Here is a 16,184-nt window from a genome sequence, read left to right on the forward strand (position 1 = left end):
TCCTGATGCGGATCTGCCGTCCTCCTTTATCAGCCTCCACGACCCTTCCAGTAAGCCAGGGCTCCAGACTGCCCCTAAATGGTTGCATTTTGGCCCTAAAATCTGACCCAGTTTACTCGCTCATGAGAGACTGGTAAATTTCACGATTTTTGAAAAATAATTATTGTATATTTTTTGTTGCTGACAAACTTCTGTTCCACACTTCAGCTCACTAGTTAGCGGTAATGCCCCAAGTGAATTGCCATTAACTCCAAAAGAAGCGGACGGACCAACGAGTTCTTTTGTTTTCCAGCTATTTTACTGCAGGTTTAGACCAACACCACCACCCCAGAACTACATTGTAGCTCTTAGTTAAGTTATACTCCTGCAACATGTCAGTGCAGAGCCTACACCAGCAAGCATTTATACCTGTGTACTGGAGTGTTGGCACCTTTTTTCCTATCCAGCTCTATTTCCTTGTGTATTTGAAACAAAAGTGTGTGGAACTGAACAGCTCAGTCTAAGTTAATGAATGCTGTTTCTGTTTCCTGCACATCCATTACAGTTTGTTTTGGATCAGCAGACAGAAAGCATCCAAGCACATCACCTACTCATAGGCAATGAACAGACTATATATTATATACTCATATTTTTATTAAAGTTTAATCATTGCTTATGTACATGTAAGTCATCAGATAACTGAGTATACAAATACATTGAATACTCATTTGTCTTACAATGACACACAAATCTTCATGTTGATCTATACTGTAACAGTGCTGCCCATGCACTTATATACATTTATATATGCATTTATATACATACAAATGTATGCATCTGTATTATCTATAATATCAATCCCTTTTGAAGTATACTTAGAGCAACATGTAAGAGGAGCCAAAATCCTTGTATGGGTCTGCACACATGGCCAAATAAAGTTGATTCAGATTCTTCCTATACATTTTTTTTTTTCAATTGTGGTCATGGAATTGGATCCATGACCACAATAAATAAATAAATAAATAAATTTTAAAAAAAACAGTCTTTATTTATCATAAGAAATGTAAACCATTTACCATTTACATACAACACACAAACACACTAACCATTTACTGGTTTTAGGGAAACTGATAAACATTATAAGGGCTGTATTTAACCTCCTAAATCAGGTCCTAGAATGCTTGCAACGCTGCTTACTGAATTATTCAGCATGCTCACAGAAAAGATCCTTTCCAATGTATTAAGTTTACATATTATGTAAATATATAATAAGGTAACGTTTATTGTTATACAGATGTAGGTGAAAAGTGCATTGGTTGGCTTCTAAGATTATAAAGCAATGTTATGATGTAATAATGTGTATAATTTCATACCCTTACTTAAAATTCATAATTCATATTCGACAAGTAGTGAAAACGTACGTCAGGAGTTGGTAGTATAAATAAATTGTTATGGGTCTTCTGTTTTCTTTAAATCTGGCGTCTTTCCCAGGTTTTGGAATTGACACGGCAACACCCTGTCTCACTGTGCATTGAAGTAAATTTAGCATACTGATATTTAGCCAGTAGAGGTAGCTGTCCATATTTCGTCTCCATTAAATTCAACACCGCACGCCATCTTTCTTTAGGGGGAACTACGTCGGGTGATGACGGAATCATTTTCTTTCCTATGATTGGTGGAATGGTCTATGCCAAAGGTGACGTGTATTTGGCGCTTTTAATTCACGACAAGTCTGGCGCGTTTTTGAAATAGCAGCATACGTAAAGAAAACGGTGTTCTGTGTATTTACTCGGAACATATTGCACTTCGTCCGATGGGGAAATGAGTGGACCATTTTGGGGAGCTGCGAGGAGTGGAGCTGCTTTGTTCCAAACCTGCGAAGTTTTCTAACTTGTTATTTTGCAGACAAAGTTGATGTCTACCGAACAGCCGTTCGTCTCGAACTATGAATCGTTCCTCTGCCGATTCTTTCACACACGCGTGTAGAGGCGAATAAGAAACTGCAAGAAAACAGTCTCTGAATTTGCGGAAAGTTACTGGTTCGGCATTATTAGTAAGTGCTTCTTAACCCTTGCTTTTTTGTGGTTGCCCGTCCGTCATTCAACAACAACAACAACAACAACAACTGGCACCATGTCAGAAATGGCTCTGACTGTATTACAGTATATTTAGATATGTAGTATAATAGGTTGTTATTTTATCTTATTATAGGAAGTAGGCAGGCTGATAGACACTTAAGTGTCTTTTGTAGAAATTCATATTCCCACAGCTAAAATGTCCATTGTTTCTATAACAGGAGTCTTGGACCACTAGTCCTTCTCATTTGATTCTGGTGCCTTTTATTTATTGCTCTTTCAAGTCTGTGTTTAATCATGTTTCTCTTGGTTTTGGTTTAGTTCTTTCCAGAGTATGACTGGTGTTGTGGCTATGGCTTCTGTCACTGCAGACTTTGACCCCCAGGTAGTTCTATGACAATACTTTGGCCTATGTCAAGCATGCACCAGATGTTGCATTTGGAATAGTTTTCATGTATTTTCATGGTTGCTTTACTTTGTCACTCACTCTCAACAGCCCTGTAAGAAATCTTGCCAAGATGATGGCAGTCGTGTTGTCAAGACAATTGCAAACCCTTTGTCCCCTATAGCCAAGCCAATGAAGAAGCTATTTTCCCCACCTCGCTCCAACAACATCATGGAGTACTTTAGCAGGAAAACGCCATCTTCTAAAAAGACTAGCTCACCAGATCAATCTAAAGAAAACTATCAGTGGTCTGATGCTGCTGAAACAGACAGCCACACAAATGGGGGGAAACAACCAACTCAGAAGCAGGGTAGGAAAGCCAGCAAAGTTACAAGGAAACTTGTGACAGGTGAATCTGGCAATTCTTGCGAGGACATGGTAGAAGTTTTGCACACTGGGCGTAGTGCTGAGGCTTCTGCCATTACAGGAATATTGGAACGTAATGTCCATGATGAGTGGACTGGAAAAGGGAAAGATCGTGCCACATGTGTGAATAGTGTCAAACTTAAATCAGTACTGATGAACACTAATGAGTTACCAATGATTGTATTTTCAAGAGATGAAGCAAAACTGGTCAATACTTCTACAAAAAATGATTGGAAGAGGCAGCAACAGGAGGCAAAAAGTTCAGACCCAGATGGTAATGAAGTGGACTGTACATTGGGTGATGCAAGCATGGAAGTCAATCCAGATGAAATCTCTATGTTAAACAGCAGTACCGTCACAGTCTCCTTTGAGGACTTTGTGCGGAGTCAGGACATTATTGAAGAGTACACGAAAGAACGACAGGGTAATAATGAAACTGTAATCCCAACAGAGGACTCTGAACAATTTGACAACCTCAAAAGTGAGGAAAATGTGGAATCTGGCAAGTCGTCTATACAGGTGTCACCCCGAACTGTCACCATCCAGGCTGAAGTGCACGTAATGTCATCGAAACCAGAAGCCAACAAGACAGTAACAAAGATAGCTTCTATATTCAACTACAGAAAAGGGAGAGGGGGCCCTGCAGAGCTAGCCTTGTCTTCTCACCCAGAGGCTGGACACCAACTTCCCTTGTCTTCTTTGACTGTCAAACGGAAATCCAATGTGGTTCTCCAAGAGGGGGATCTAGAGGGGGTGCTTGAAATCGAATCCACTTCCAGGTGCAGCGAGTCAGAGAGGAAGCAGTTCATGGCTGCCTTCAAACGACCCAGCACTGATGGGTATAAAAGCAAACCTGTCAATGGCCAAGGCAAACAGAAAGAATCTGGAGAGCAAGTTTTGGAAAGATTTGCTGATGATAATGTGAATTCACCATCTGCTGAGCAGGTCTCTCAAGCCTATCAGGAAAACAAAATTGTTAAAGTGCAACCAGCAAGAGCAGGCAGAAACAAGCCCAAAGAGGAAAAGAAGGAAGTGACCACCGCACATGCTGTTGTAGAAGAAGTAGTGGCTAGGATTTTTGAGGATGATGGCAAAAGGGAAGAGCCTCAGATTAATTTAACTTCCTCCATCGCGGGTGCAAGGAGGTCCATTCGAAAGGTCGTAGTCAGACAATCACCTGAAACCATCCCAACTTCAGTCAGAAAGAACAGAAAACTGAATGAGACAAATGATACAGTTGCCACTTCTTTACCTCAGGACAGCACAGTTAAGATGTCCACCTCAAAAACACTCAAGGCCAAGCATGGCATCTTTGTAGCAGAAATGCTGTGTTCACTGGACACAGAAGAAAGTCCAATCAGGTAATTATATGGCTCACACCTTACTATTATACATTCTGGTTTATGAAATGTCTTATGTATGAATTGTGATCTTTCTTGTGTCCCACATTTTATTCATTATTTATTTTTTGTTTGTTTGTTTCATAAAGGATTAAATTTACTCGAGTCCAGAAAAATGTTTCCATTTCCAAGGCAGAAAGTGGCATGAACTTCTCTAAGGTAAGTATATTTACAAACTATGAAATGGGGCCTTGTTTTAACAAGGAAGAGCCCACTTAAACAAATTCATTGTAGGCTAACTGTGTGTGTGTGTGTGTGTGTGTGTGTGTGTGTGTGTGTGTGTGTGTGTGTGTGTGTGTGTTCACACACAGTGAATAGTGTATGTTGTATGTGTTGTAATATATATAATATACATATACAACACATACATATATAATGTGTATATGTTATATGATAATATATGTGTATATGTATATATATATGTGTATATGTATATATAGATATATATCATTGTATATTAATAATATGTGTATATGTAATATTGTGTAATGTATATTATGTGTATATGTATATATATATGTGTGTATGTATATATATAGTGTGTATGTATATAATGTTTGGTGTATGTATATATATATGATGTGTGTATGTATAATATATTATGTGTGATGTATATATATGTATGTGTATTATATATATATGTATTGTAGATAATATTGTGTATGTATATAATATGTATGTGTATATGTATATTATATATGTGTGTGTAGTGTATATATATATGTGTGTGTTGTAATGTATATATATATGTGTGGTGTGTATTGTATATATATATATGGTTATAGTGTATTAATAAGTTATGTATTATATATATGTATATGTATATATATATATGTATATGTATATATAATATAATATAATATGTATATATATATATGTGTATGTATATATATAATGTGTATGTATATATATATGTATAGTTATATGTATATATATATATGTATATGTATAAATATGTATGTATATATATTAATATAATATTATGTATATGTATATATGTATATGTATATATTATATATAGTATATGTAGTATATGTATATATATATGTATATGTATATATATGTATATATATATTGTATATGTATATGTATATATATGTATTAATGTATATATATATATATGTATATGTAATATATATATATATGTATGTGTATATGTATATATAATATATGTGATATGTAATATATATATTATGTGTATATGTATATATTATATATGTATATGTATATGTATATATGTTATGATGTATATATATATGTATGTGTATATGTAATATGATATATATGTAATGTGTATAATTATATATGTATGTGTATATGTATAATATATATATGTATGTGTATATGTATATTATAAAATGTATGTGTATATGTATATATGTAATATGTAATGTTATATGTATATGTGTATATGTATTGTATATGTATATATGATATGTATGTGATATGTATAATATATATGTTATGTATTGTATATTGTATGTATATGTATATGTATATATATGTGTATGTATTGTATATATATATGTATATGTATATGTATGTTATATGTTATGTATATGTATAATGTATAATATATTGTATGTATATGTATAATATATATATGTGATATAGATATATATGTATATATATATGTATGTGTATATATATGTGTATATGTAATATAATATAATATATAGTAATGTATATGTATATATATATATAAGTTGTATATAATTATAGTGTAATATATATATGTATAATATATATATGTATTGTATATGTATATATAATAATATGTGTATATATGTAGTGTATAATAATATGTATGTGTATATGTATATATATATATGTGTTATAAATGTGTATATATATATGTATTATATATGATATATATATGTATGTATAATATGTATATATATATATGTATTATATATATATATGTAGTATATATATATATATATATGTATATATATAATAATATGTATATATTATATATATGTATAATATGTATATATATATATATAATGATATATATGTATATATGTATATGTATGTATATATGTATATATGTAATATGTATGTATAATATGTAATATATATAATATGTATTATATATATGTATGTATATATGTAGTAATATATAATATATGTATGTATATATGTATATATATATATGTATGTATATATATATGTAAGTATAATGTATATAATGTATGTATATATGTATATATATATGTATGTATATATGTATATATATATATGTATGTATATATGTATATATATATGTATGTGTATATGTATATATATGTATGTGTATATGTGTATATGTGTATATATGTATGTGTATATGTGTATATGTATATATGTATGTGTATATGTATATATATATATATGTATGTGTATATGTATATATATGTATGTGTATATGTATATATATGTATGTGTATATGTATATATATGTATGTGTATATGTATATATGTGTATGTGTATGTGTATATGTATATATGTGTATGTGTATATGTATATATATGTATGTGTATGTGTATATATATGTATGTGTATGTGTATATATATGTATGTGTATGTGTATATATGTATGTGTATATGTATATATGTATATATATGTATGTGTATATGTATATATATGTATGTGTATATGTATGTGTATATGTATGTATATATGTGTATATATGTATGTATGTATATGTATGTATATATATGTATGTGTATATGTATATGTATGTATATATATGTATGTGTATATGTATATGTATGTATATATATGTATGTGTATATGTATATGTATGTATATATATGTATGTGTATATGTATATGTATTAATAAATGTATGTGTATATATGTGTATATGTATGTGTATATAGTGTATAATGTATGTGTAATATAATGTTGTATATGTAGTGTATATATATGTGTGTAAGTATAGTGTATATATGTGTATATGTATGTGTGTATATATGTGTATATATATGTGTGTATATATATGTGTATATATATGTGTGTATATATATATATATGTGTATATATGTGTGTATATATATATATGTGTGTATATATGTGTGTATATATATATATGTGCATATATTTGTATGTATGTATATCTATGTATGTATATATACATACATATATGTATATATGTATACATATATATATATTATTTTTTTTTTAACTTTTTCAGGAATCATTAAGAGAGCCTAAAAACAAACGGGTTAAGAAGTTAGTGGAAAAGGCCAAAGGGATTCAGCAGAGTAAGAAAATTTCTGTGCTTGAAAAACGTGCATTAAGGCATACATCACAAACTGAGGCCTCCATGAAGAGGAACTGCTGTGAAGATGAGGTAGGGTCAACGTCCAACAAGGCAGACGATATGCTCTTTGTCTTTTTACAGTCACAATCAAAGTTTGTTAGGTTTGTTATCACTGACTTCACAAAACATATTTTTGTCCAGAACTCTACTCTACTCTAATTCATGGACCTATTGTGGAAGTGTCAGTAAGCGTGACTTGGATCTTGAATTATTATTATAAAGTTTCATGGAAATTGGAAATAATTAACAGGATGCCATGTTATGTTCAAAAGGTCAACACAATGAACACAAACTCCTGTTTGCTGAGAAGTTCATTATGTGGTTTATTTTCTCAGGATTCTGTCATCTGCGTGGAAGAGGACCAGAATGCCAGTCATCAAAGGGCACCAGGAAAGGGTAGAACCAAGAGGCCTCTACGCAATCTGAATTTTGTTCTGGGCCAAGCTGCACAATCTGGCATTGACACTAAGGCTGTCCCAGGTAGTTAGTTCTCACTGTTAACAATTTTACAATTTAATTGTTGCCTCATTTAACTAGCTGTACTTTTGTGTTACAGACTCCAAAGTGGCCCTGCAGGGCGAGTCGGGGTCGGTGGGGGTTTCTATCGTTGATGAGAGCAGTCACAAGGGCTCTGAAAAATCCCACAATGAGCAATTTGAGGCTCGCATTAAGTTTTTGAAGAGTGGGTTGCCCGAGTCCTTTAAAAAACAGATGGACAAGACCATTGTTTCTAAGGAAGCGTACTTTCTCTCCTGTTCTGCCTTTCAGCCAGTTACACACACAACGCAACTACCAAATGGTAAGCTGTTCCTTCATAGAAAATATGTTGTCATCATAATTTGACGGCTCTAGTTAAGTCTGTTCCTGTTTTGAAGAGCCTTTTAATGGACATAATTAGAAAGCTAAAGCACATATTTCATTTGTGTATTGACAGAAAACAATCTTTGGCCGGAGTCTTTGTTATTGCGTCGTCTCAAAGACCTTTGGAGCCAAACATTCAACCCACCTCAACCCACTGTCATTGGTCCTCTTTGTGTGAAGACAATACCAGCCTGTAGAAGAATTTCTGAAAAGGTATGTTGAAATTATTATAGTGATTTCTGGGGGATTGTCACTGGGATTACTGGATACATGGTTTTTAACAGCAAATGCAACCTTTAGTAATTTAGTATGTTTTTCCTTTTAAGTTTTCAGGCTGGAAGCTGGAAATCTCTGACTATATTCGTCAGCTGCTAATAGAGGAGTCCAGAGCCTCTAATCCTCACTTCACTGCACACCAGTTCATCACTCGCTTCTTGAAGAGACGTACAGATGATCAGCAGCAATTCACAGCCACAGGTCAGCATTTGACCAGTAGTTACTGTTCCGCTTAGCCCTTTGACCTACGCACTAAGAAATACATTTGCAAAAAAAAAAGTTTGAAAAAAATTTGTGTTTCTGCCTCCTCATTAGGCAACATTTCACGTTTTATTTGTCATATCACCCTATCAGGAAGCAGATATGCACGTCAGCTGATTAACCTGCCAATTTAGGAAATTTGTTGGCATTATGGGCAAGAATGAATTTCTTCCATTTCTACAATAGAATTTGAATGTAAAAACACCACAGATAGAATCATTTGTTAAATAAACCTTTCATTTATTTAACAAATATTTGTTTCCTTACAAAGTATGAAGTGTATATGTCAGCGAGCTATCAGCGATATTTTAAAATTTCACAGTCCATTAGTCCTAAAAGACAACAAGAAAGAAACATTGTAGTTACTATTATATTACTGCAGCAAATACAACAATACAGCTATGATCCGTCTACAGATGTTGAGTTACCTAAATCTACCTGTCTATATTTGAGTAGTTGTGCGTGTGTGTGCTACTCAAACTGCATGCTGCAAACTGGGTATTTTGATATATTGTTATCAATATACTACCTACTGAGCCATGGCGGCTATGGCTCAGTAGGTAGAGCGGGTTGTCCATGAACCGAAGGATTAGCAGTTCGATCCCCCGAGTGTGCCATAACAAGTGTGCTGAAGTGTCCTTGAGCAAGACACTGGTGTGTGAATGTGTGTGTGCTTGTGTGAGCGAATGGGTGGATGTGTCTCTGACTGTAAAAGTGCTTTGAGTACCTTTAGGTAGGTAGGTAGGAGTAGGTAGAAAAGCGCTATATAAGAGCAAGACCATTTACCAAAATGTTCACACAACTGTACAGTTTATACAAAATAAGTATTGAAGCTGCATGATATATATTTTTGAACTATGATCATCTGTTCAAGTGTGATATATCTCTTAAAAATTAAAAGCCACAACTCTGATATTCATGTGTGTAATGTGTTCACATGCAGGCAAACATTTGGATTTAATGATATCTATGCATCTTACAAATTGAATGACTAACAGTAGTTAGGAAATGGGTACAAAGTGAGAAATTAGCAACTTGGAATAGACTAGGCTACGCTGCCTATGGTGAGTTCCATTCAGAGTTTTCAAATGGAATGCGCCTGAAGGTGGATTTCCTACTTTACTAATTAGAAGCTTCTGTAATATTCCGGTTATTAGTTATTTTTTTACACTAAATCGGTCTTGGAGACAATATTGTTCAACATAATACATTGAAATGCTATTATAGTGTATAGTTTTTCATGTGTTATATGGGAACTACAAGACCATGTCACAGCAAAAATGGCTAAAAACTGGTAAAACCAAAACAGTGCAAAACACCTTCATGGCAAACTGTGATTAGTAGTGTATTTCTTTTTCTACAATTAAAACCTGAATATTTTTATAAATTTCTGCCTTATGTGGTAAACAACTAATTAGTTGGTTCAAGTTATCTGTTCGATTTACAATTTGTGTAACCTAAATAAATTTAGTTACCTCTCTGGCTCCTATCAAGCGCACACAGTCCATCCATTTTGCTGCTAAAAACCTCACATTCCCTATAAGCACAGATTTCGCCACCAACCTAAACTTCATTCTCTGCTCCTCCACCTCCAACTCAGCCCAACATCCACAACACTTCTGAAGTTCAACGGGGATCTCAGCCCTTACTCCAGGCAGCTCAGGGGAAAATCACAGAGCTACTGGCAATATGCTGCCACTCTTTCAGGCGCATTTTTCAGAAAAAAGAAAAATACTGATATTGAAAACAATGGTTCACTTACTTTTACTCAGATATGTACAAATGATTAATTTTCTTGAAACAAGTGTAATATTTTTCTTGGATTGTGTACTTTCAGGACAAGTGTGTTAATCTTCTGAGGTTTTGAATCGGTGTACAGATGTATTGCCAAGCATTTGGTTGCAGAATCAATTATGTTAAGCACAGACTTGGTTGTAATTTAGACCATATTTTGTTTAACTTTGTATTTCTTTAGTAGTAAAAAGTGACAGGTGTTACAAGTTACAAGGAAGTACTACTAATGAATACTGTTTAGACATACATTTTGGGTCAGTAATTGTTATGCGAACCAATTTATTTACTGTCTAGGTCCAGAGGCTGCAGTCAGACCACCAGACACAAGCACCCTACTGCCAGCTGAACCTGTAGGAGGGAAGAGGAAGAGGAGAGAGGACGAGGGGGATAATACAGTGAAGGTGGCAAAAAAACAGCGGGCCAATCGTTCAATAGAGATCGTCTCCATAGCTCACCTAGAGCCAAAAAGATGTTCCAAAGATGATGTAGTTAGACTGACTGACTTGCCTTTGAGGGAGGACCCTGAAAAAAGAGGTGCGGTATTAAATTGCTCTCCTAATGCTGATAACAGCAGATAAATAAAATTGAAAAGTGTCCAAATTTAGTGTAAAGTGTACAAATTTACATAGATTTAAGCCAAGCTGTCTACAAATGCAGAAATGCCTGAATGACTACCATGAGTGAATAGGAAGTTCTTGGTCATATCATGCAGACTATAGCATTTTTATGCTATGCTTGCAAATGAGGTGTTGACTGTGATATCGCATTAGTTTGCTGTTTTGCTTTATTTCATTCCTCCACATGCTGTCAGTGAACATTATTCAATTTCATAAGTATCGGGTGTGTAGAATGACAGTGTAAAAGATGTTGTTTGTAGTGTTGACAGCAAACATTACCGAATCTGTAACTCAGCTTTAAGATGTGTTTGTGTTCACAGCTTGGTTTCTGCTGTCAAAAGAAATGTTGCTGTGAATTTGAATCCCCAGGTTTTTTTCAATTTTTTTATTTCCATAGATGTGTTTAAAGAAGACATAATGTGGACAGACAAATACCAGCCTCAGCACTCCAGTGATATTGTAGACAACGCTGCCTCCGTGAGGAGATTGCACAGGTGAGGAAATGCTCCTGTATCTGTAAAGCATTAGCTGTGTATTTTTATTTAACTGTCACAATATTATCACATTTTAATGTATGGGTGTAAATACTGACTACGTGACTTTCTTTTCTGTCTAGTTGGCTTAAACAATGGAAACTACGTGCAGATCAAGAAGAAAGAAAAAGGCAGAAAAACAAGAAAACAGAAGAATGCAGCATTGGTGAGAAATTAAAAAATACTGATACTACTACTACTACTACTACTACTACTTCTGTTGGTTTGGTGCACATTTCTGTTGACTGCTTGATGTCGTTGTGTCAAGAATCAGACTGGGAAGAGGACTCCCAGGATGGAGGTGATATGTTGTGTAATACAGTGCTTATCAGTGGACCCACTGGAGTAGGAAAAACCGCTGCAGTCTATGCTTGTGCCCAGGAACTGGGCTTCAAGGTACAAAAATAGCTCATGTATTTCAGAGCCATTCATTCGTTATGTTGCTAGGTACAAAAATGTAACCTCATTTCACCTCTCAAGGTATTTGAGGTCAATGCGTCGTCTCAGCGAAATGGTCGTCTTATTCTGTCCCAGCTGAAGGAAGCCACTCAGTCACACCAGGTGGATAGTCAGGGTATCCGTGTCTCCAAACCCACATACTTTACCAACTATGGAATGAACAGCAGTCCTGGCACTGCCAGGCCACGATCCTCTCCAGGTATGTATACGGTAGAGGGCTGCATTGGGATTAGGGAGTGGGCGACTAAAAAAAAAAAAAAAAAAGCACGGCGGGATTCGGGACGTATGGTGTCGAAAGGAAGCTCAAAGAAAGTATTTACAGCACTAAGACGAAGCAAGACAAGTCTGACATTTGGAGAAACTTCTCAATTGTTGGTGACACAGATGGAAACGAACTGGACTTTGTTAGTTGTAACGAATGTCCAAAAATACTAGTCTACACAAATCCAGCACCTCCGGGTTGAGTCGACACACCTGCTCTGTTCTCCAGGAAAACGAAACAAACAACCCCATGAATCTCTTCATTAATAGCCTATAAAATTACGTGTTTTCTCCTGCAGGACGACAGAAGACAAAAAAAAGCATTTCTATTATTGTTCTATTATTAAGTTTTGTAGGTGCGGGCGGGAGTGAAAAGAACACATTGTGGGAGCGGGTGGAAGTGTAACACACACGTTGTGGGTGCGGGCGGTAATGGTCAGAAATTCAGCGGGAGCGGGTTGGAGCGAGGTGAAGAAAACAGTCCCGCGAAGGGCTCTAGTACACAGCACTGTACAGTGAGCCCATTGTTATTGATGCGTTGTTGACTATTGGGATTTATTTGTTTTATGAATTGTTATGAAATGAAATGCTGGTTGACATTCTGCATTTTTTAGGAAAGCTAAAGTCTCCTCGCGGGATGGTGTCCTCTCCAAGAAAACATCCCCAGTTGCCAAAAGGTGTTAACGGAGGAAGTCGCACTCCAACCTCTTTAGCCAACTTCTTTAAAATGGGCCATGCTGTCAAAAAGGAGCCGCCTAACATGTCAAAAAATGAAAACATGGGTAAACGCGCATTCTGTTTTTAACTTCTTTATTGATGCATTCCTCTATGAAATTTTTTTACAATGACTTAAGCAATACAAAAATTTACAATTTTTCTTTTTCTCTGATATCTTTTCTTAATGATGCTTCCAAAAAAGTCATGAAAGCAAATACAAGTGGCAGTAAGCATGAAGGCCTTGCAGCCAGATCAACAGCTACAACTGCCCAACACAGTGAAGAACCAAGCAAAAAGACAGCAACATCTCTTATTCTGTTTGAAGAAGTTGATGTTATTTTTGACGATGACTCAGGGTTTCTTACTGCCATCAAGACATTCATGACTACGACCAAGAGGCCAGTCATTCTCACTACCAATGGTTCGTATGAGTAGAAAAATCAAAGCAATATCTTCCATTCTGGCCTCTGTTGTTAATTTTTACCGTGTCATTGAGTTTAAAAAATACAGGTCTTGTATATTTTGTAGATCCTGCTTTTAGCTCCATGTTTGATGGAACCTTTGAAGAGATCCTTTTCAAAACACCATCTGTTGTAAGTGGCAGACACCTGAACCTGATTCTTTCATATTATCTGACAAAATGTGTTATGACTGGATCTTGTGATGCTAATTACATTGCTCTTTTTTTTTTGATATTTTGATTTTCCAATTTTCCATTGTTCTGCTCTCGTTATACCATAGTTGAATGTGGGCAGTTACTTGCAGCTATTGTGTCTGGCTGAGGACCTGAGGACAGATCCATCAGATGTGAGCTCTCTGCTCAGACTCAATGGCTGTGACATCAGGCAGAGTTTACTGCAGCTGCAGTTCTGGACTCGAAGTGCAGGGGGCAGCCACACAGCAAGGCCATTAGTGCAGACTGGCAAAAATGGTAAGGAGGTGAACTTGGAAGAATTTGAATAACAATATTGTCAATAATACTATTGCTTTATAAATAGCCACTACTTATGTTTTTCTTTCGAAGAGGCAGACATAGAAGTAGCAGGAGACACACCTGCAACTGTCCTCTCCACTCTGCCTCCTTGTGACACTGGCTGTACTGAGAGCAAGCTGGGTCTGCTGAATATTGAACCTGAGAGAGACATCTGGGAACTGCTAGTGGTAAACTGTTCACATTTACTTCATACATAAGAAACAGAGTCTAAATTAATGACCAAGCAGTAACCTCCTTATTTTAAGAATAATAGAATTTGTAATGCGGAGATAATAGATTTTAAATGATTACATAGCAATGCCAGAAATGTTTCTGCAGGTGCATTAACATGCTACATTTACAGAAGCAACAAAAAAACATGCTATTCCTCTTTGACAGATTTGGCTGTATGCACAATTATTATATAATCAGTGGCTGCAAGTCTTTTACACTACCTTGCAGTAAAGGTTTGCAAAGAATTAAGTCTTTGTGCCTAACTTGTGTTAAGCAAATTTATGGCAAGATTGTATGAGAAAGCATGTACACTTTTTATGCAACAACTGTTGCAGTCAGTCTGTCTGTCTCTATCTCTGTATCTAACTCTATAGAGCAAAATTCCAAATTTGGAATTTCAATTCATTTGAAGAATTGGAATTTGAATTGGAATTACAGGAAGTGGAATTTAATTCATTGCAATTCAGAGAAAATCCCTATAGCCAAGTTACAGGAAGAATTTGTCATGTTTAACAGAGGTATTGGCTTAAATAAAATAAAAGAAATAATTACAATACATTACAAACACTAAAATTATAGACAAGTGCTCTTCATTTTGAATAATTTGTAATATTGTCTTAGGTCTTAGGTGGCACTGACTTTTGGGTAGGTGGATTTGATTTTTAATTAGGATGTGCTATTCACCAATGCACCACTCCAGTTTAAATCTGGGCTCAAGCGTAGCAACCGACTGGAAGCACTCCATTTCCTCCTCTTTTGAAGACATCAAGTGAAGTTTGTAAAGTGGAGACAAACTTTTTGTTCTCTCTGCCTGACAGCACTCTGTAGCTTCCTCAACAGTTGGATCGTTTTAAATGCATATGCAGATAGCTGGATAGGGCAGTTGAGCTCAGCAAGGACATAGCTAGGAACTAAAAGGACTGACCTCAACATCTTTAGCTGGCTATTCCAGTGGATGATTAGCAGGCAGAAGTTTATGCATTCCCTCCAGGAAGTATGCAATTTTCTCCTCTGAATTGACCACTTCCAGACCAGAGAGGTCATCCTCCTTGTCCTCTTCACTCTAAACATTAATTAGTGGAAACAGTGTGAATGCCTTTATCATATTTGATGCATTTTCAGTTACAATGAAAGAGACTTCGTTCTGAAGTTTGAAATTCTCTAGAACATGCTCATAAACTTGGCAGATATTCTCAGCCGTATGCCTACTTTTAAAACGCTGACAGCTCAACACAATGCTCTGTAAATCAAAATCAACAATAAAATGGCCCATCATCCCATAGAGTGATCTCATTGATCGATTCGACTATAGGTTTATTGTTGGGCAAACTTCAGCTTTTCTCATCAGACTCAGATGTGCTTCTACACAAGCCGAGCGTTTTGAGATAAGGTTCTGGCTGAGAGCTCTTCGAGATGGCATTGTGAAGGATGGTTGGGCCAGTTTAAAAATTCTTTTCAACAGTTGTTGAAGGTGTTGCTGGAGGATGACCATCATCTGCATTTTGGTATGGTTAGGTTGTGTGACTGCTGGTTGCAGACTCGATCAAGATTTCAGGATGTTTCCGCTCTAAGCAAAAAAGTCATACTATTTATCTCAACCTAAAATGTTCTCAAGAGAGTATAGC

At 35.3% G+C, this 16,184-nt stretch overlaps 1 protein-coding gene across 2 annotated transcripts in view; it reads left to right on the plus strand.

Moving 5' to 3' along the window:
- The first annotated feature begins 1,681 nt into the window (after window positions 1-1,681).
- Window positions 1,682-16,184, plus strand: part of atad5a (ATPase family AAA domain containing 5a) — a 20,325-nt gene continuing 5,822 nt past the window's right edge. The window contains exons 1-19 of one of the 2 annotated variants that reach the window (XM_047572679.1): window positions 1,682-2,032; window positions 2,376-2,439; window positions 2,551-4,226; window positions 4,355-4,424; window positions 7,445-7,603; window positions 7,909-8,053; window positions 8,130-8,372; window positions 8,508-8,647; window positions 8,761-8,911; window positions 11,060-11,299; window positions 11,780-11,876; window positions 11,999-12,081; window positions 12,184-12,311; window positions 12,396-12,573; window positions 13,250-13,417; window positions 13,555-13,773; window positions 13,881-13,945; window positions 14,094-14,283; window positions 14,377-14,513. In XM_047572679.1, coding sequence (XP_047428635.1) covers window positions 2,389-2,439; window positions 2,551-4,226; window positions 4,355-4,424; window positions 7,445-7,603; window positions 7,909-8,053; window positions 8,130-8,372; window positions 8,508-8,647; window positions 8,761-8,911; window positions 11,060-11,299; window positions 11,780-11,876; window positions 11,999-12,081; window positions 12,184-12,311; window positions 12,396-12,573; window positions 13,250-13,417; window positions 13,555-13,773; window positions 13,881-13,945; window positions 14,094-14,283; window positions 14,377-14,513 — 4,140 coding nt within the window. In that variant the 5' untranslated portion in view covers window positions 1,682-2,032; window positions 2,376-2,388. The remainder of the gene's footprint in view (window positions 2,033-2,375; window positions 2,440-2,550; window positions 4,227-4,354; window positions 4,425-7,444; window positions 7,604-7,908; window positions 8,054-8,129; window positions 8,373-8,507; window positions 8,648-8,760; window positions 8,912-11,059; window positions 11,300-11,779; window positions 11,877-11,998; window positions 12,082-12,183; window positions 12,312-12,395; window positions 12,574-13,249; window positions 13,418-13,554; window positions 13,774-13,880; window positions 13,946-14,093; window positions 14,284-14,376; window positions 14,514-16,184) is intronic. The other variant, XM_047572680.1, reaches the window with a different exon arrangement.

Source organism: Mugil cephalus, chromosome 20 (genome assembly GCF_022458985.1).
Source record: "Mugil cephalus isolate CIBA_MC_2020 chromosome 20, CIBA_Mcephalus_1.1, whole genome shotgun sequence".
Lineage (NCBI taxonomy): Eukaryota > Metazoa > Chordata > Actinopteri > Mugiliformes > Mugilidae > Mugil > Mugil cephalus.